Source organism: Cricetulus griseus, chromosome 3 (assembly GCF_003668045.3).
Source record: "Cricetulus griseus strain 17A/GY chromosome 3, alternate assembly CriGri-PICRH-1.0, whole genome shotgun sequence".
NCBI classification, from domain to species: domain Eukaryota; kingdom Metazoa; phylum Chordata; class Mammalia; order Rodentia; family Cricetidae; genus Cricetulus; species Cricetulus griseus.
The window spans coordinates 2,102,559-2,121,992 of record NC_048596.1 but is presented as its reverse complement, the minus strand read 5'-3'; the positions used below and the strand labels follow the sequence as shown (position 1 = coordinate 2,121,992).

The 19,434-nt window shown below is 49.9% G+C and overlaps 1 protein-coding gene across 1 annotated transcript; it reads left to right on the top strand.

The window, feature by feature from the left end:
* Positions 1-6,505: 6,505 nt before the first annotated feature.
* On the top strand, positions 6,506-18,340 carry Kcnk18 (potassium two pore domain channel subfamily K member 18). Its single transcript, XM_027407475.1, has 3 exons — positions 6,506-6,761; positions 9,184-9,306; positions 17,535-18,340. The coding sequence occupies exons 1-3, from the start codon at positions 6,506-6,508 to the stop codon at positions 18,338-18,340; spliced, it is 1,185 nt and encodes a 394-aa protein (XP_027263276.1).
* The last annotated feature ends 1,094 nt before the right edge of the window (positions 18,341-19,434 follow it).

Sequence of the window (19,434 nt, the reverse complement as noted above, 5' to 3'; positions counted from 1 at the left end):
TAAGGTTCTATCTAAGTAGTTGAACTTAACTATAAAGGGCTCTCTCAAATCGTTCTAATTTTCAATTAAAAAAAAAGTTGTTCTCTGCAAACTGACAGTGCAGTCACATTGCTGAGAACAACACCCACACAACTTACTGAACTTGGAGTAGTCAAGCTGGTGCCTACACTGAGTCTTCATCCCTACCTTCTTCCGGTCTCTTTGGTGCAGGAAGACACTCTACAGGCTACCAAAAGGAAAATGTGGACTCCAACCCAGCCACAAAACCTTTGATCTACCATAAGAGTAGTAGAGCCACCCCTCACCCCCTCCAAGTGCAGCACTCAGGAGAGCAGACCCTGCAGCTCACCAGAGTAGCATAATAGAGCCAACGGTTAGTCCAGGTGTGGGTGAGTCATCCCCCAATTGCGACCATGGGAGAACTGTCCCCATTTCCTATCTGTGGACCAACTCGACAGCTGCCCAGTCCCAGACCCAGGGTTATGACTTGGCCTGCCCCCAAATCCACTCCATCTATGATCTGCTGGAGCACGTGAAGAGACCTGACCCACAGACCCAAAGCTGCAGGGTCTCCACAGCACAGGGCAACAACAGGATATCCAGAAGGAGTTCTAGTGAGTGCCCAGCATTGATAGAGTAGTAGAAACCAGAGGCCTTGCCTCGAACCAGACCAATGACTTTGCAATGAACACTTACAAGTAGAGATGTATATGGTGTGACTTGTTGGGTCGCACTGCAGCTTCCATGATGAGATTTCTTTAAAAAAATTTACCTTTTTAATTTATTCCTTTTTTTCTCTTGAATTTTTTTTTGTTTGGCGTGAGTGTGCAGGGGTGGAGGGAGGATGTGAAGAGATGGGGAATAAATGGGATTAAGACACGTGATGTGAAAGACACATAGAATTGAAAAAAAAAAAAAACCTCTTTGACCTACAATCTGTTCGGCCTGCAAAATACGCTAGGGCAATGGTGGCATAGAACCTGTGGGAGTAACCAAACAACGTCTGATGTAACTTAGGGCCCACTCCATGAGACAGAAACCATATCTGACATGCTTGAGTGACCAATACCCCAGGCCTAGATAACCCAGAGATCTAGGGTAAAGGCAAACACTATGGGCATAAAAAATGTATCAATAAAATGACTCCTAATGATATCTGCTACACTCTACACTCATAGATTGTACCTTTTTCAGTCACCGTCAGGGGAGCCTCTTCCTGTAGCAGACGGAAACTGATGCAGAGACCCACAGCCAGACATGCAGAGAAAGAGTCCATATGGTGGAGGTCTCTATCAAATCCCTCCCCTCAGAGCTCAGGGAATCCCATAGAGGAGGTGGGCGATGGAGGACACTAGGAGAACAAGACCCTCTAAATCAAGTTAGGAAGGTGCACATGAACTCACAGAGACTGCAGCAGCAAGCACAGAGCCTACACAGGTCAGCACCAGGTCCTAACAGCATATACAATATAGCTATTAGCTTAATATTTTTATGGGACTCATGACTGTGAGAACAAGTGGATCTCTGATCTTGTGCCTGCTTTGGGGGCTGTTTTCCTCCTGTTGGGTTATGTATCCAACTTTGACATTGATACTTTTTGCTTATTATTATTATATCTTATTTTGTCCTGTTTGGTGGTTACCTCTTAGAAGCCTGTTCTTTTCTAGTGAGAGACGGAAGACAGTGAATCTGGCGGAGGAGAGGAGGTAATGAGGAATTTGGAGGAGCAGATGGAGGGAAAACTATAATCAGGATATATTGTATGGGAAAAGAATCTATTTTCTTTTTCTTTGCAGAGACAATGTTTCTATGTAGCCCCAGCTATCCTGGAACTCACTGTATAGACCAGGCTGCCCTCAAACTCAGAGATCTGCCTGCCTCTGCCTCCCAAGTGCTGGGATTAAAGGCATGCACCACCACCACCTGGTTAGACTCTATTTTCAATTAAAAAAAAAAGGCTGTAATGGGCATCTTAGGCAGGTCCTGGTGTCTATCACTTCGTCTCTCTGGCCTTCTGGTTGCTGCTTCTAGAAGTGGGCTCTGGGAAATCAAACTTCATTCTTTCTGCCTTACAAGGCAAGCACTGTAGACCAGGCTAGCATTGGTGGACTGGACTGTCCACCAAGTCCAGTAATGGTTAATTTTATATGTTAATGTCCCCAGACCATGGGAAACTGGTACAATATTATTCCCATGATCACTGGGGCTCTATCCAGAAGAGATTCATATTTTCATTTTCAGACTGAATAAAACAGATCCATCCTCACCAAAATGGGCAAATATCACCCAATCCATCGAGGCCTCAGATGGAATAAACATAGAGGAAGGAAGAATTCACTCACAACTCCGGGTGGCATAAACATAGAGGGAGGGAAAATTCACTCTCAGTTTGTGCTGGGATTTGTGCTGGGACATCCATGCTCTTTTGCATCAGAACTCTGAGATAGTAGAGCTCTAGCTTTGGAGCTAGTAAGTGACATTTTCCACACGCAACCATGTTTCTCCAGGCTTCAGACTCTCTCACAATGAACGTTCCCTGATAAATTTTTGTGTGTGTGTGTGTGTGTGTGTGTGTGTGTGTGTGTGTGTTACTTTTTCATTTTTCTGTTGCTGTGATGAAATATCTTAATGAAAGGTTGGTAGAGTCTGTCACCCATCATGGCAGGGAACAGGAAGTGAGGTGAGGCTATAAAATCTCAAAGCCTGCCTCAAGTAAGACGCTTCCTCCCACAAGGCTACACCTCCTAAAGGTTCCACCACCATTCCTAACTGTGCCACAAGTCAGTGACCAAGAGCTCAAACACATAAGCCTGTGGGGTCATTTCATATTCAAACCTCGGCCATGTCCTGCATCATCCCCCAAGTATCACACTGGTGTGTGTAGTTTTGGTCTGCTTTTCCCACCCTGCATAATGGTCTAGATAAAGAACTGGTGGTCATGTACAAAGGTTGTCCAGACTGCCTCCATCTTCCTTTCTGGAAGGTGGCATGTCTATTATTATTATTATTATTATTATTATTATTATGGTTTTTTGATACAGGGTTTCTCTGTGTAGCCTTGGCTATCCTGGAACTAGCTCCGTAGACCAGGCTGGCCTCTAACTCACAGAGATCGCCTGCCTCTGCCTCCCAAGTGTTGGGACTAAAGGTGTGCACCACCAACGCCCGGCCGTGTCTGTCTTTTAAACTTTGTTTATTGACTTGTTAATTGGGACAGAGTCACCTGTAGTCTAGGTTGGCCTCAAACTCACTAGGTAACTAGGGATGATTATGAACACCCATGCTTACATCCACCTCACAAGTGCTGGGATTATGAGCATGCATGCGCCAAGACACCGGTTTCTGCAAGTCTGGGAACAGGACCGAGAGCCTGATTCAAGCTAGGCAAGCTCTCTGCCAGGTGGGTTACATCTCCAGCCTTGCATGTCTGTCTTTTCCAGAAGAACTGTCCTTTTCTTGTGAATCCCGCAGCAGGCCACGTGACCTCTCCTCAGGGCAGAGTCAATGGGCCATATGCAGAAATTTAAGCAAGAAGTGAGATCCTCTGGGGGCTGCACACATGGGTGGGTGGGGTCAAATAAGCAAGCCTTGGAGGTCTGGCTTTCACTCCCACCCTCGTCCTACCAAGTCTTTTATATTAAGACTTTTCTTCCTGCAATTCCCACACTCTCCCCTGCAGTGATTAAACCTGTAGGATACAAATATAAAGTTGGCCGTACAACTTGATTGTAACACAGCAATTTGATCTTTAGGAATCAATGCCATGTTTAATGTAGGCGTGTAATTGGCTTCTCGTTATTTTTAAAAGAATCGGTGGGTTATTTGTGCTTGAGCAGCTTGACCCTGAATGTCTATATGAGGAGGGGAGAAGACGGAGGAGGAGAGGGGAGGGGAGGGGACTGGAGTAGAGACCAGAAAAGAATATGGTGGCCAGGGTCTTCTGTGCTAATTCTCCTGTCTTGGTCCATTCGTGCTACTACTGTATCAAAACCCACACAGTACATACTTTATGAAGAACAGAAATTCACTTTTTTCAATTCTAGAGCTCAAGGTCTAAGACCAATGGAAGAGGAACTAGTCTACTGACAATGCCCTCTCACAACAGCACCCTTGTATGGCAGAAGGCAGAGGACAGAGTTGGTTCTTCCCAGTCATCCATGAAAGTGGCTAATCACTTTACTGAGAATTAATAAGCTCTGAAGGACGTTTCCTTCTTACATTTTTTGTTATCTTGTGTATGTGGGTATTTTGTCTGCACGTGAGTCTGTACGCCACATAATATCGTTCCTGCGGAAGCCGGAAGACTTGCTGGATCTCTTGAAGTCACAGTTTTGAACCACCATGTGGATTGTAGGAACTGAACCCAGGTGCCCTGGAAGAACAGCCAGTGATCTTAACTGCTGAGCCATTATCTCTCTCCATCCCCAGGAGTCTGTTTCTTTAATAATTTTCAGATTTATTCATTATTGCACATGTGTGTATGGTGACAGTGTGTGTATATGTGTGTGTGTGTGTGTATGTAAGTGGTGTGTGTGTGTGTGTGTGTGTGTGTGTGGTGTGTGTGTACCATAGCACACATGTAGAAGTCAGAGGGTAACTTGTAGAAGTCAGTTCTCATTTCACCGTGTGTGTTTGGGGAGTTGAACTCAGGTTATCAAGTTTGGTGGCAAGCACCCTTGGGTGCTGAGCCATGAGGGAATTACTTTCTTTTTTTTTTTTTAAGATTTATTTATCATGTATACAGTGTTCTGCCTACATGCATGCCTGCAGGCCAGAAGAGGGCACCAGATCTCATTATGGATGGTTGTGAGCCACCATGTGGTTGCTGGGAATTGAACTCAGGATCTCTGGAAGAGCAGCCAGTGCTCTTAACCTCTGAGCCATCTCTCCAGCCCGAGGAAATCACTTTCTAATCATCCCAGATAGAGAGGGTGGGGACACCAAAGAAACAATTATACCCGAGTTCAGCTTTGTGACCCTGAGTCTCTTGGAGTTACACACTTGTATATGGGCAGCTCACGGGCAGTTGCATCACTCAAGAAGAGCCCCAGTCTCCAGCAGTGCACATAGTCTCAGAAATGGGAGGTGTAAGGATTCAGGCTGGCCTGCTGGCCTGCCCCCTGTCATCTGGCAGAACGCACTCAGGCAGTACCCTGGTCAGCCCAGGGTTCTATGAAAGCTATATCACTACATAGTCTGTACACAGGTACAAAGGTCCCTTTAAAAAGAAAATCCCCTGCCCACTTCTGCCCTCTTTCCTGCTGTTCTCCTGAAGGGGCAGACAGGACTTTTCCTACCGCCCACTTCTCTCTCTTCTTTCCCTCTCTCTCTGACCCCCTTTTTCTTCTTTCCTTCCCCCCTTCCTTCCCTTTCTAATAAAATGTCTCACTTAAGCTCTGCCTGCCTGGCATGTTTGTCTCTCTCTCTCTGCAGTGGAATCTGCCAAGGTCCCCCACATGCTTTATCATAACAGGAGGGGCCTTGTAGAAATCTTAAGTGGTTAATCACAGATGCTCTGACTTCCAGCCAGCAATGGGCCTGCTGTGCCCAAAAGATATAGTTCCCTAAAAGAGAATTTGAGAGGGTGGTCACATCCAACCAATAACACCCCTAACCCTGGAGTAGGAAGATTCAGTTTGGGCTGAGGTAGTGCTGTAGACTTTCTCTTCATCTGTCCACACTATGTCTGCCCAGAGTGAGGCACTGCATTGGTCTCAGCAGCCCAGGAACTTCATTTTGTTTTATCGATGCTTTTGTCTAGGGGAGGAAAAACCTCAATAAATAGGAAGTTTAGACTAGGTAGACAGCTCAGTCGGTAAAGCGCTAGCCTTGCAAACATGAAGATCTGAATTCAATCCCCGATTTAAAAAAAAAAAAAAAGTTGGGCATGGCGGCGCCTGCTTAGGATCCCAGTACTGAGGAGGCAGAGACAGGCTAATCTCTGGGGCTTCCAGACCAGCCAGCCTGGCCTATTTGACAAGCACCAGGTCAGTGAGAGACCCATACAGGTTCCAGCATTTTGGAAACAGTGGAGCCAGGGCTGCACTCACTCTTATTCCTATTGTCCAAGACTCCAGGGATGCCAGGGCAAGAGGTGTCGGAACAGCATTCAGAAAGGACAGTCAATTGACTAAGAACTAAGTATCAGATTTGGCACCTGGAAACCAAACTGCATTCTGCAGTTTCAGAATGGGAAAGGCAGAACAAAGCACAAAACAATCACTACGAGGACCTGCAAAGCCCCCAGCAGCAGCTCTGGCGCTGGTCAGGTGGATCAATAGCAATTTGGGGCGCTAGCAGGGGCGCCATCCCAGTTATCTGGATGAGCTGAACATGATGGGTTCCGGCTGCTTCCCGGGTCCTCTGGGAAACTCACGCACCATCCACTTAGGGCTGGAGCCTGGCCATTCTCCGGCCACTCCCACCTCCCTCCTTCAGGCCCAAGCTGGATGCCTCTGCCTCCTCCACACATGCCTCCTTTCCTTCCCTGAGCTGTTCCAAGAGGATGGAGGCTGAGGAGCCACCTGAGGGCAGGGGATGCTGCCCTGAGGTTCTGGGGACAGCTAAGAGATGCTGCCATGAGGCCCTGGGCAAGCTTCTGCCTGGCCTCTGTTTCCTCTGCTGCCTGGTGACCTATGCGCTGGTGGGTGCTGCTCTCTTCTCTGCAGTTGAGGGCCGCCCTGACCCAGAGGCGGAGGAGAACCCGGAGTTGAAGAAGTTCCTGGACGATCTGTGTAGCATCCTGAAATGTAACAGAACAGGTAGGTGCCTGAGATGTTACCATGTTGCAGCTGCCCTGGCAGGAGGCTGTAACCTCCTCCCTCCTGGTCCTATTTCAAAGTCTGTTTGTAGTAGGTTATCCGGGTGGGGTCACTTTTCTTCTCTGGGCAGTGGGGGGATGAACAGATGCCCTCCCAGGGGTGCAATGAGGAAAGTAAGCCCTAAGCAGGCACTCTTAAGGCCCAGCTTTCCCTTCCCCATGCCTCAGGCTCCCACCAGCCCCACCCAGCCCCCAGGGCTTAGGGAGAGTGGTTCAGTGGAGATTTTATGGGACAGGCAAGATAAGTGGTGCAGCTTCAGCTTTGAGACTTCAAGGAACCATCTAACCTGGGCTTGGATCCCCAGGATGAACAAGCTAACTCTTATTTCAAAGTCTGTAGTGGGCTTGTGGGGGGCAAGGGCATGGGCTGGCACAGGCAGAGGCCAGGCTGTTTTAGCTTAGTTTGTGTGATCTTCGGCACCACCAGAGCCCTTGTTAGTCTCCGGAAGGGAAGGGGAAAGCAGAGATGAGAGACACAAGACCTCTGCAAGGCAGAAGATGCTCAACAGGTATCCTTGCTGCCTTTCATTGCTATTTCATCCCTTGGTTTGGTCAGGGTGAGTCTAGATGCCAGGGCTTCAGTTTCTAATCTATAAAAAGGGATACAAGGTGAGGGGGCCCGGAGAGGGTTAAGTAAGAAAATGCATCTGGCATTAGACTAACGCTTCTCAGCACTTGACCCCCAGTGCTCAGTCTACACACTCTGCTCCTTGTCCAGGATCCCCTTTACACATGAGATTTCCAGCCCAGCCTTGGAGATATTGATTGTGTGGATCTGGGAGAAAGCTTGGGGATGTGTACTTGAGACAGATTCCCTGGATGAATCTGAGGTGTGGGCTGGTTCATGGGGGCCTGAACTTTCTGGAGACAGGGATCTTATGACAGCCCCAAGTATTCTAACATCACCTCAGCATCTCCCTGGCCACTGAGTAGAAATGTCTCTATGGCAAAGATGCATAAAGAGATACCTTTCACAGATCGGGACCCTGAGTCTATGGGCCAGCTTCCAGTCAGTCCCAGCTGACAAGATCTGTTCCCAAACCATGACCCTACCTGGGGAGTAGCATCATACAGAGGCCATGCAGGACCTCATGAAGAGGGGCACAGGCTCATTTGTCTTTTATTTGTCTTTTATTCTCTCTTGTTCTATTGACTGTTTTCTCTTGCCCTGGAAAAGTTACATAACTTTCAAAGTTCACATATAAGGAAAACAAGACAGGAATTCTATTCAGTGCACTGATGAGTCTGGGTTTCTTACCATCAGGCTGCATTGCTTTGCAGATGGGGAATTGGAGCTCAGAAAGTAGCTTTTTGTCTAGAGTGATAAGAAGTAGTCAGGGAGAGTCTAGATGCCAGAGTCTGGATTCCCAGGCTGGTGCTACTCAATTCAAATGGGTGGTGCCTTCCCCTGTGGCCAGACTCTGTGCCATCCTCTCAGACCAGGGACCAAGGATTCCCATCCCAAGAGACAGCCTCAGCCTGAAGCCGGGAGCTCAGGGTGCTCACCGAGCCTGTAGGCTCAGTGCCTTGAAGGAGCCGGTGCCCGGCTTCTCATCACTGTCTGAGTTGCTGAAAGCCCTTTGCTTTCAGTTTAGAATTCCACAAGAGAGACGGCAAAGGCTTTTATTCCCCCTTAAAATGAATAAAGAAGGGTGGGCATGGTGGTGCATGACTATAATTTGAGTACCCAGCAGCCAAAGATGGGAAGATTGGTACAGTCTGAAGACAGGCCATCCCATGTAGCAAGTTCTAGGCCAACCAAGTATATGTATCAAGACCCTCTCTCAAAAAATAACAGCAGCAACCCCCGCCGAAGACCCAAACAACAACAAAACAAATAAAATGAAATGTGAAAGAAATGGTTCAAACATTAAGAAATCCTTCAAAGGACTAGCTGAGGCTGCAGCTCAGCCAGTAGTATTTGGCTAGGCTGCATAAAGCCCTGCACTGGATCCCCAACACCACATAAACCAGCCACAAAGGCCCGTGCCTGTAATCCTCACACTTGGGAGTTGGAGTTACCATGATCAGAAACTCAAGGTTATCTTTGGTTATTACAGCATTGGAGATCACCCTGGGCCCTCTCTCAAAGGAAAAAAAATATCAGTTTGGGACTATGGAAGAAGGAAGGAATCCTCCAAGGCTGCTGAGCTCAGGTTGCACCCAGGACCCCATGGGACCACCCAACCTCTTAGACTCTGTAGGCACCAGCAGCTGGATCTGAGCTGGGGTTTTGATGGCCAGGCTGCAGTGCTGCTGAGACAATGGGGGTAGGGGTGGGCCTGCTGCTGGCCCTGGGCCTCTCATTGGGCAGGACTGTCTGGACAAGCAGAGCCATGTTCACCACTCTGATCTCTCCCCAGAGGTGGAAGGCAACAGAAAGGCCCTGTGTGAGCATCTGCAGAAGATGAAGCCCCAGTGGTTCAAAGCAGACTGGTCCTTCCTGAGTGCTCTCTACTTCTGCTGCACAGTGTTCAGCACAGTGGGTAAGTGCAAGGGCTTGTCCAGTTGCAAATAACTTCTTGCCCTGACAGACATGGTGGTGCCTGCTCGCAGGTATGCTGAGACATTTCTTGTATCTAATACAAGGAACAGTGGTGGTATGCCTACCTTGGGAGCTGGGAGCTCCCAAGACCCCATGGGTGGGAGGCAAATCAGAGGACAGCATCCTTTCTTCTTCAGGTGGTTGCAGTCCTATGCCTGGGCAAGGGCTCAGGTAAGCAAATTGCAGGCCATACTGAGGTCCTTCTTGTACCCTTGACTGAGTGTTCATTCATGAAGCAGCTGACCCACCATGCATGCCTGTACTAGCAGGGAAGAGGGTAGACGAGGCCCTGGCCTACAGGGTCCCGAGCGACTTAGACAAGTTTGCAGGTGATCAGATGGCATCTGTGCCTGACTGACAGTAAAGTCCTCAGGCGATCCTGAAAGTACAGAATGGGGGGGCAGCTGTATCAGCCTTGGGTGGGGGCATCCAGCAGTGAGAATGTTTTAAAGAGGTGGCCTTCTACTGAGCCCGCTGGAGTCCCTGGGTAGGAAGACAGAGAGGTGAGGTAGGTGGGAACAATTAGGGCATTCCAGACCCCAAACAGTTGGTCAAAGGCCAGAGAACAGGATAAATGCCTGGGGCTGTAAGGAGGTTCCATCAGGAGTGAAGAAGACAGCTACTGAGGTCAGATGATGGGAGCTAAAAAGCATCTTATCCTAAGGACAGGGCCCTGGTCCAACTGACTCCCAGCCTTCCAGAGACCCCGACAGACTCAGCACAGCTGTACCAAGGAGGGAAAATGGCCATAGGAGGCTTCTTTAGAAGCCTAGGTGGGCAATAATGACAACACAAGTTAGGACAGTGGCTGTGAGATGGAAAGAGGGCAGGGAAGGCAGCCTGGAGGAAGATCTGGACTGTGGGGTGGGGAACTCCAGGCTGGCACTGGGGTCTCTTGCTTTTACGGACAGGACGGGCAGGCTAAGGAGGGAGTGGAGGATGGGGCTGCTAAGGGAGAGCTGGACTCTTGGCCGATGGAAGAGACTTCCCAATGGTGCCTCCGAATGGAGACTGCTGAAAACGTGGGCTTGGACCTGGAGTGAGGGCTGGGACTGGAGGAGAATGGGTTTTAGACTCATGGCATCTAGGTTGCAAATGACTCCCTGGGAATGACCAGAGCTGTAGAGGAGGGTGTGGAAATGGAGGCGAGCAAGTGCCAAGTACCAACACTGCAGTGTGCTTTCTGTGGTTACAAACGGTATTACATGATCCAGCCATGTTCACCTGCTACCCCATGCTCACAGAGGCCCAGGGAATCAGGAGATGTGAGCCCCATATTCTGAGCCCAGAGAGGTGAGCTCAGAAGTCAGAGGCCAAGGTCACACACTGAGTGAAATTGATGCCCATAAATGGGCTTCAGGACTTAGTCTAGTATTGTTCCTTCAGTGGCGGGACCCTGCTCTTGCGGGTCTGTGAGGTGCTGCCGACCCTGGTCTTCTGCTCAGGAAGCTGTCCTTGGGCAGCAGTATCGCTCCGATTCCTGGGTTCCCAATGAAAGCCTGGAGTACATGAATTTCTGGAGAGGACAGAGCTAGCGATATCTTGTCCTTGCACTTGGCTTGCACATGTCCCTAGTCCCCAAGCTAAGGAAAGACTCCTCATGTGACATTCATCCAAAGGAGGCTCCCTCTGGAATCCAGGGAGGGTGAGGGCTTGGGGAGAGACTGCCTCTCCACCACGAACAGCCACTTGCCTAAAGGTGGGCTCTGAGAACCCTCTTCTCAGAGACCACACAAAGGCCAGGATCCTGGATGAGGGTGGGGTTGTAATGAGTCCACTAGATCCGAGATAAATGATAAATGGGTGTTTACTCGGATAGTAGTAAAGAACCTCCACAGTGTTTCTCTGCCCTTGCAATCTGCCCCCGTATACACCAGGAAGAGATGGATACAGTACAGGTCATGGCAGATGCAGAGCTCCCAAGCACTGAATATCAGGTTTCTGTCACCTGTTTGCTCAGTGAGTCACAAGAGGCCTACAGGGTCCACATAACTTCTAGACATCACCACATGTAATTTGAAGTCACCGACTGTCCCCCCTTCCTCCTGGGTTCCCTATAGACAGCAGCCATCTTGTTCTAGAAGCTTCCCACTTATCTCCCTCCCTCTCTCAAATGAACCTAGTAGGGGATAGACTCACTGGGTGATCAAGATCCAGTGATCCTCTCCTAAGTGGGAAGGAAGGACAGTTTAAGAACCAGAGTTTTGGGTGACCCTACTCAGACACCTCTTGAAGGAGGGTGTGAGAAGACCCAGCACCAATGACTCAGGCACTGGGAGTCAGTGAGTAGCACAGTGTGCTGCAGACGTGTTTACTAAGGAAGTTAGACCTGCCTTTATACCCGATCCCAAGGTCCCATCGGCTCAGGCAGCTGACTCTGCTGCTTTGTCCTTAACTCACTCTGGGTCAGGCATCTCTCCATCAGCTTCTCTGGGCATTGAGGCAGGCTTGGCTCAGGGAAGAAGTGCCTGTCATGCATGCTCTTGCAGGCTGGCCACAGTTTCTCCTACAAACCAAGGAGAGGGGCTGCTCACTGGACACCATCATCTGTCTCCCCATACTCTACGCATGCCTCACAAGCACCCAGTGAGCTTTTGAAGCCATGGGTCTTTCAGAACCAGTCTTAGTTGTTTGACTGGAGATAGGCAGCGTGGGTAACGGGTAGATAATCGGAACCCCATAGGAAAGCATGGGAACCCCAGTCTCACGCTCAAGCGATTCACAACTAATTCTCACAAGGGCCCCATGAATGACAGTGCTGCAACTGTCCCCACCCACAGGTGAGGGATGCAGATTTGGGGATGGCCAGAGCAAGCAGGGCAGTGATCAACCCCTGTATCATCGGCTCCTTTTGTGGCTGTGGCAAAATCCCAGACAAAAGCAACTTAAGGAAGGAAGAGTTGGTTTTGGCTCACAGGAAGAGGGTGCAGCCCATCCTGGCGGGGACTGTGTGTCAGCAGGAGCATGAGGCAGCAGGTGGCATCACATCCAGTCAGGAAGCAGAGAGCAATGAACGCTGGTGTTCAGCTTGCTCCCTCCCCTTCTGTTCACTAAGGGGACCGCAGCTAGGAGAATGGCACCACCACCGACATTTAGGGTGGGACTTCCCTCTTCAGTTAACCCAGTCTAAGAAATCACTCAGACCTTGTCACATTGGCAACTGAGATTAACAAGTCCCAGGCTAAGTCAGGGACCAGTGTGAAAGAAGTGTGGTTCAGGGGAGAAGCAACCTGGAGTAAGGCCCTGGGGCCTGAGAGAACAAGCTTAGGCTGTCTTCACGGCCCGCAAGAACTTAGTCAGATCCAACTCGCAGGGTCTCACAGCGGTAACTGGAGAGTTCTGTCATAGGAACCCGACCTGTTCATTGTAGGAAGCTACGTAGCATTTATATCCTCCACCTACTAGACACAGGAACATGGCTCACACTGCCCCTCTCACCCACATTGGTCACCAAAACTGTCTCCAAATATTTAGAGGTGCAGTCTGCCGAGAGCCCTTGACTTCCCACAGCAGATGAAGGTGTGTTGGGCCTGTGGAGTCCAAACTACTGAGCAGTTTTCGAGGAATGCAAATTAATGTTTGGCTCCATCGAGTGTGGCCTCTGCAATTTCTTACCCTAGTGGCTCTCAACCTTCCTAATGCTGTGACCCTTTAATGTGGTGACCCTCAACCCTAAAATCATTGTTGTTGCTACCTCTGGCCTGTAAGTTTTGCTACTACATACTACATGCATGTGTTTTCTGATGGCCTTCAGCAACCCCATGTGAAAGGGTTATTCAAGCACCACAGGGGTCGAGACCCATAGTTGAGAACCACTTGTCCTTCTAGAACTACCTTTGAAAAACCTTGAACCTCCAATCTTCTTGCCCAAGTGCTGTGACTACAGAGGTGTTCCACTGTGCCCATGTGGTATGAGGATTGATCCTAGAGCCTTAGTACCTGCTAGACAAGTACTCTAACCAAGCCAGTCCCTGCCCCTCTGGTGCGTGCTGACCCTGGAGACTTTATCCACGCAAGCTCTCAGCCCAGCTGTGCTATTTCACACAAGCCCCCGTGGGCCCTGACACAGACCTATCAGAATCCAGGCCCAGGTTTCCATATGAGCCCTTTAGGTGACTCTAATGGGAGTCAAAGCCTCAAATCTCTGATGTACTTGGAATGCATTAGCTTGGTTTAAGTCTCAGGAAAGCCCAAAGCCCTTTGTATGACTCGAGTAGGCAAGTCTGCCCAAAAGTGCCCCGGAGGAGGATGGTGGGGTGTGTCAGCACCGCCTGTGACCACTGCTGGGCGTGACAGTCCCTCTGCAATGCTGCTTCAGTCCCGCCCCTCCAGCTCCCCTGAAAGACACCTGGCCCTGATGCTAAGGAAGTGATACCTGAGTGAGACTTGTCAGTTGTCACCTGGCTCAGCTGCTGGGATGAGGAAGGGAGATGCGTGGGCTATTAAAGACTTGGCAGGCTAAGTGCTGTGGAGTGATTGTATCGGAACAAGGAATGCATTATAGGAAGTGATACTTTCCATTCTGCATTTCAGCGTTCGGTAATTGGGGCCGTTAGCCCATTCCCTCTGTGGGGCTATGTGCCCTCTGAGACCTACTTCCCGGGGTTCTTTTCTGGAGTGGAGCAGGTCTTTGGTGATACAAACACATCTCACTCACGGTATCTTCTGAAGCCCACCTTGGGCTGGACACATTCGTGGGCAGGTCTTTGAGTGAAAACTGCAGGCTCCTGGGGGACACAGCTGTGTCCCTTCCACAGGTCACAGCCGTATCTGTTTATTGCCCATTAAATGGGAGCAGTAATGGAGATTGCCATGAGATCTGCTGTACATGGGGATTTTGATTCTAAAAAGCACTTTACAGACTGCTTGAGCAATATTTGATTTGGTTCTTTAAATCGAAATAAATTTAACTCTGGGCTCTGACCCTGGAAGCCCCAGCTGGGGAGGCAGTTACTTCTGAGAAGCCCGTTGTGAGCTTCCAGACGCTCATGAGAATGTGGAGCTTGTCTCCTGGCTGGAAAACGAGGTGTTTCAGATGTAGGGGACTTGCTCATGGCCTCTGACATCCCTAAGGCTGTAGCTCTGTGGGGACTACATAAAGCTGGGGCCTAGGACTCTTTACTCATGCGCCAGGCTCAGTGTCAGCTTTGAACTTTTAATCTTCCTGCCTCAGCCTCCCAAGTAGTTGCGATCCATGCCCTACTCCGGTATCCTGGGGATTAAGTGCTGACCTTTGCTTTTGCACCCACGGAAATCGAGGCATCGATCCATAATGTCCCAGGTCACAGAGCTCATGAGTCAGCGAGGTGGCCAGTTTTCTCACCTTCTCAACCACAAGTACTTCCTTTCCTCCATGTTCCTGAATTCTGCCAAACTCCTCCGAGTGGAAACTCACCCCAAAATCAAACCTACTCAGTGAGGATTCAGATGAGCCAGCTCCGTCTTTCAATCCCGGCACCTTCCTCACACCCCAAGGTGCTCAGTCCTTAGACCCTCATTTCCCCAACCCCACCTCAGCACCCTCATCCTGGTCCACGCCCACTAGCCACACTGGCTGTCTTAGTTACTGTTCTGTTGCTGCAGAGACACCATGGCTAAAGCAACCCTTATTTAAAAAAAAAAAAAAAGACAGCATTTTATCGGGGCTTTGCTTACAGTTCAGAGGTGTAGTCCATTATCACCATGGCAGGAGGCATGGTGGCCTGCAGGCGGACACAGTGCTGGAGAGGCAGCTAAGAGTTCCACACCCTGATCTTCAAGCAGCAGGAAGAGAGAGTCCGGGCTTGGCATGGGCTTTTGAAACCTCAAAGCCCTCCCCTGGTGACACACTACCTCCAACAAGCCCATACCTCCCAATCCTTCTATTACTATCAAAGAGTCCCACTCTCTGGCGACTAAGCATTCAAATATGAAAACCTACGGGGGCAGGGGGGAGTATTTTTATTCAGACACCACACTGGCCTTCTTTTGGTTCATCATATATAGCGACAGCCCTACTCTAGAGACACTTTGGTTAAGATTTAGAATCCTCTCTAGAGAGACATAGAGACCTGAGCTTGGCGAGTACAGGGCAGGCTGGATTTCAGCCCCCTGTCATACCCTTGATATATGCGCAGTGCACAAACTCCTCAGCTGTGTGGAACCAGCGACCACAGGAGCACTGCACATACAGAGGCTGCTTCTTCACGTGGCCAGTTTCCTGCTCCCTGAGCTATCTAATCTTGGCTGTCAACCTGACACACCGGGAAAAGGTGCCTGAGTTGAGGAGTTACCTCCATCAGGTTTCACTAAGGGCATGTCTCTGGGGCGTTTTCTTGATTGTTACTTGATGGAGGAGGCCCACTCTGGGCAGCGCCATCCTTAGAGAGCGGGGCCTGGCCTGTGTAAGAAACGCAGTTGAGCAAGGGCAGGGGAACGAGCCACTAAGCAGGCCTCCCCCATGATCTCTGCTTCAGTTTCTGCCTCTAGGTCCTTGCCTTGAGTTCCTGCTCTGGCTTCCCTCAACAATGTAAGCCACACAAATCCTTTCTTCCCCAAGTAGGTTTTGGTCAGTATTTTATCACAGCAAATGAGGACAAACAACCCCTGTCTCAATTTTTGTTCAAGTCACCTAACCAAGAAATCTTTCCTGAGCCTAAATCCTGAATGGAAGCCTTTGTTTTAACCACATTTATAGTAATTTGCTCTCTTCCTGTGATCGAGCCTCTTCTCAAATAACAATAGCCATGTTGATGGGTATTGGTGAACATCTGCTTCTCCTGAACCAGAAACACAGAGAGGTTGGAGCCTGTGAACGTGCTGTGTGTGGCCTTAGTGAATTCACTAAGAACTCAGTAACTACCCACTGAACGGATGAACACGTGGAGTTAATGGACGTTGCTGCCTCCCACGTGGCCAGTGCCCCAGCCTGTGGGGTGTGCAGTGCTCTGAGACAGATGCAAGGGGTCTGACAAGAACTCTGGAGGGTCACAGCCCACTGCCCTTTCTCCCTAGGATCCCAGTGAGGTGGCCATCCCATAGCCTGTCTGCATCTGGAGGCCAAGTTTTCAACAGGGAGCCATAAGCAGAGAGGAGACTGCTGCTCAGCTCACTAAGAATCACCTTCAACTTAATTTACATAATTGATGCATTTCTCTATACTAATCAAAGATTAAACACACAAACATAGGCAGCAAAGCTTTTTTCCTCTGCTTGTCAACAGTTCTAAAAGCTCCCATCGCCTATGCTGAGGAGCCACAGCTGGCTCAGCTCCTGGCTCTTCTCCTGCAGGAAGGAGGGTGGCATTAAAACAGCCCCTGGTGGGCACTGGCCAGCCAGTTCTCACTAGATGAGACGCCTGTCTCAAAAACGACAAGGAGTGATGAGTCCTAAAGAACTCTGTGAACTGCACTCCTAACTTTCACTATTTAGTACACACATGTGCTGAGCCAAGCTACTCCATGGCCCCTTGCCTCAGCCTCCGAATTTGTAAATTATGAGACCAGCTCTCCAGGAAGGCTGGCCACTCACCACCTACCCACACAGGTGTTCAGTAAGTGAATGCCACCTCTCAGGGCATCACATTTACTAGCCTATGAAGTCACAGGTCCCAGCCTGGCAGAATCTCCCCAGCTAGCACTTAAGAGTAGGGCCACCACCCGCTTCTAACCTGAAGTACAAAAGTGTGAGCAGTCAAGTAGAGGTCGGCTAAGCTCAGAGCTGGGCTGTGAGCTGAGGTGGCTGTCTGTGAGTGCTGCGTGCTGACAGTCTCTCAGACACCCATGAACACGACTTGGAAGCTCTGAGAACAGAGTTATAACTTTCTCTTTTTCCTGTTGTTCCCTAATGCAATACACACTGCCGCCATTTTCAGTCTGGATGTGAGCTGCCTCTCTTCTTTCCCCGTCCCTCTGTCAAGATATACAACCAGACACGTGGCAGATGCTTTGGGATGATGATTTATTTGGGATATTCTATTCATATACACATTTATTTCTCAGCACCAGGGTGGGGGTTGAACTTGCGGCCTTATGCTCACTAAGCACAAACTTACCCCTGAGTTCTGCACCTAGTCCAGGATGAATATTTTTCCTATGTAAAGTGTCATGTCCAGGAGAAACAGCAGGTGTCTTTTGAGCCTCCAAGGAATGCTGGACTGATGCCAACATCAGGCTCTGTCTTGTTTCTCAGGTTATGGCCACTTGTACCCCGTCACCCGGCTTGGCAAGTTCCTGTGCATGCTGTATGCTCTCTTTGGAATCCCTTTGATGTTCCTGGTGCTCACAGACATAGGGGACACCCTAGCCACCATCTTATCCAGGGCTTACAATCGGTTCCAGGCTCTCCTTTGCCTCCCCCGTGCTCCCTCCGAGTGGTGCTCCAGCCTGCTCTGCAGGAGGCAGCCTGACAGCAGACCTGTGGATGAAGCCATTCCTCAGATTGTCATCAGTGCCGGTGCTGATGCTGATGAGCTCCTAGAGCCGCAGCCGTACAGGGAGCCGGCACCCCCGAGCTGCGGTGTGGAGCTGTTTGAGAGATTAGTTGCACGAGAGAAACAGGACAAGCTACAACCACCCATGAGGCCTATAGAGAAGAGCAGCTCATGTCCCGAGCTGGAGCTGGGGCGACTGTCCTGTTCTATCCTGAGCAATCTGGATGAGGTGGGCCAGCAGGTGGAGAGGCTGGACATCCCTCTCCCTGTCATCGCCCTGGTCATCTTCGCCTACATCTCCTGTGCAGCTGCCATCCTCCCCTTCTGGGAGACAGAGCTGGGCTTCGAGGATGCCTTCTACTTCTGCTTTGTCACACTGACCACCATTGGGTTTGGGGACATCAAGCTAAATCGCCCCCACTTCTTCCTCTTCTTCTCCATCTATATCATCGTTGGCATGGAGATTGTGTTCATTGCCTTCAAACTGATGCAGAACAGGCTCCTGCGTGCCTACAAAACGCTCATGCTGTTTTTTTGCAAAAGGGAAGTTTCACTACTTTGCTAAAAGGTGAGGGCTCTGGCAGCTCTGGAGTGACAGACCCAGGCCCTGAAGGTTCCCTTGTTTTTGGTCCACTACAGTTTGAAGGTGGGCTTGATAACCTGCTATCTGAGCTCCTGAGGCTTGTGAGGGCTGAGGTCAGCGTTGAGGTCCTTCGGAAGCCGAGCCACACTGGTACTTAGGACAAGAGTGAAGGTCACCTCCATTGTTCCCAGTCCAATCAGTGTCCCTGTCCGCACACTAGAAAGATGCCATCTTAAGAATACAAAATAATAATCTGATGATGTCACTGCTTTCTTGTGTCAGGAAGAAAAAAATAGTCCTTTGTTCTTGGCATGTGTTCTTTGAGGGAAGTTAAAATCTTACCAATTGGCCCCAGCCTCCCCTGAACAGCCAAAGTGTATCGGAGTAACCTGCTTCCCTGAATGACCACATGGATGCACTAGACACCTGACCAGCCTGGGCTGCTGACATCACTGGAGAAGTCTTCGTGCCCAGATTCTAGTAGATCAGGTGTCTAACCACGAAGCTCATGGATGATGGCAATGGCACTTGAGTGAACTAGCTGATGACAGTGTGGTCACAGCAGGGGTGGATTGGTACCCACTGGGTGGAGACACTCTAGAGCCGCACCCGACTGGTTGACATGGAGTAGGTGCCCCACCCACCTGTCCTGGCAAGTTACTCCCTTTGTAGTCTGTCGTTGGCCAGCAAGGCGTGAGCATGTGCTGGGGCAGCTAGAGAGGGAGCAGCCTTCACCCATGGACAATGGGGTGGGCAGCTGGCACCCGGCTGCCTTGCCCCTTCCATCTGAGAGCTCTGGGCGATGCTGTACAGCTTCTCCCCTCTTCACAGTGGGTCTCAGGTAATCATGAATTACCTGAATTACACTCTGAATTGCCCCCCCCACCCCACCAATATCCCTTTCTCATCATCCACCCCTCCATCAGGCTCTCTGGGGTACCCTCCTGTAGAACACACCCCGACTCACATCTGCCTCCAAGAGGCTTCTGAGGACCAAGAAGAGGACAGTAACAGGTGCCACAGAGACCGGCTAGTAAGGTTGGGGGAGGCACAAGTCCCAGCTTCTTTATTTGAAG

Excerpts from the sequence above, each read along its gene's own strand:
- Kcnk18 (XM_027407475.1), top strand. The coding sequence starts at position 6,506 with ATGGAGGCTGAGGAGCCACCTGAGGGCAGGGGATGCTGCCCTGAGGTT. Across the intron at positions 6,762-9,183 it reads CCTGAAATGTAACAGAACAG|AGGTGGAAGGCAACAGAAAG; the intron begins GTAGGTGCCTGA and ends ATCTCTCCCCAG. Across the intron at positions 9,307-17,534 it reads CACAGTGTTCAGCACAGTGG|GTTATGGCCACTTGTACCCC; the intron begins GTAAGTGCAAGG and ends CTTGTTTCTCAG.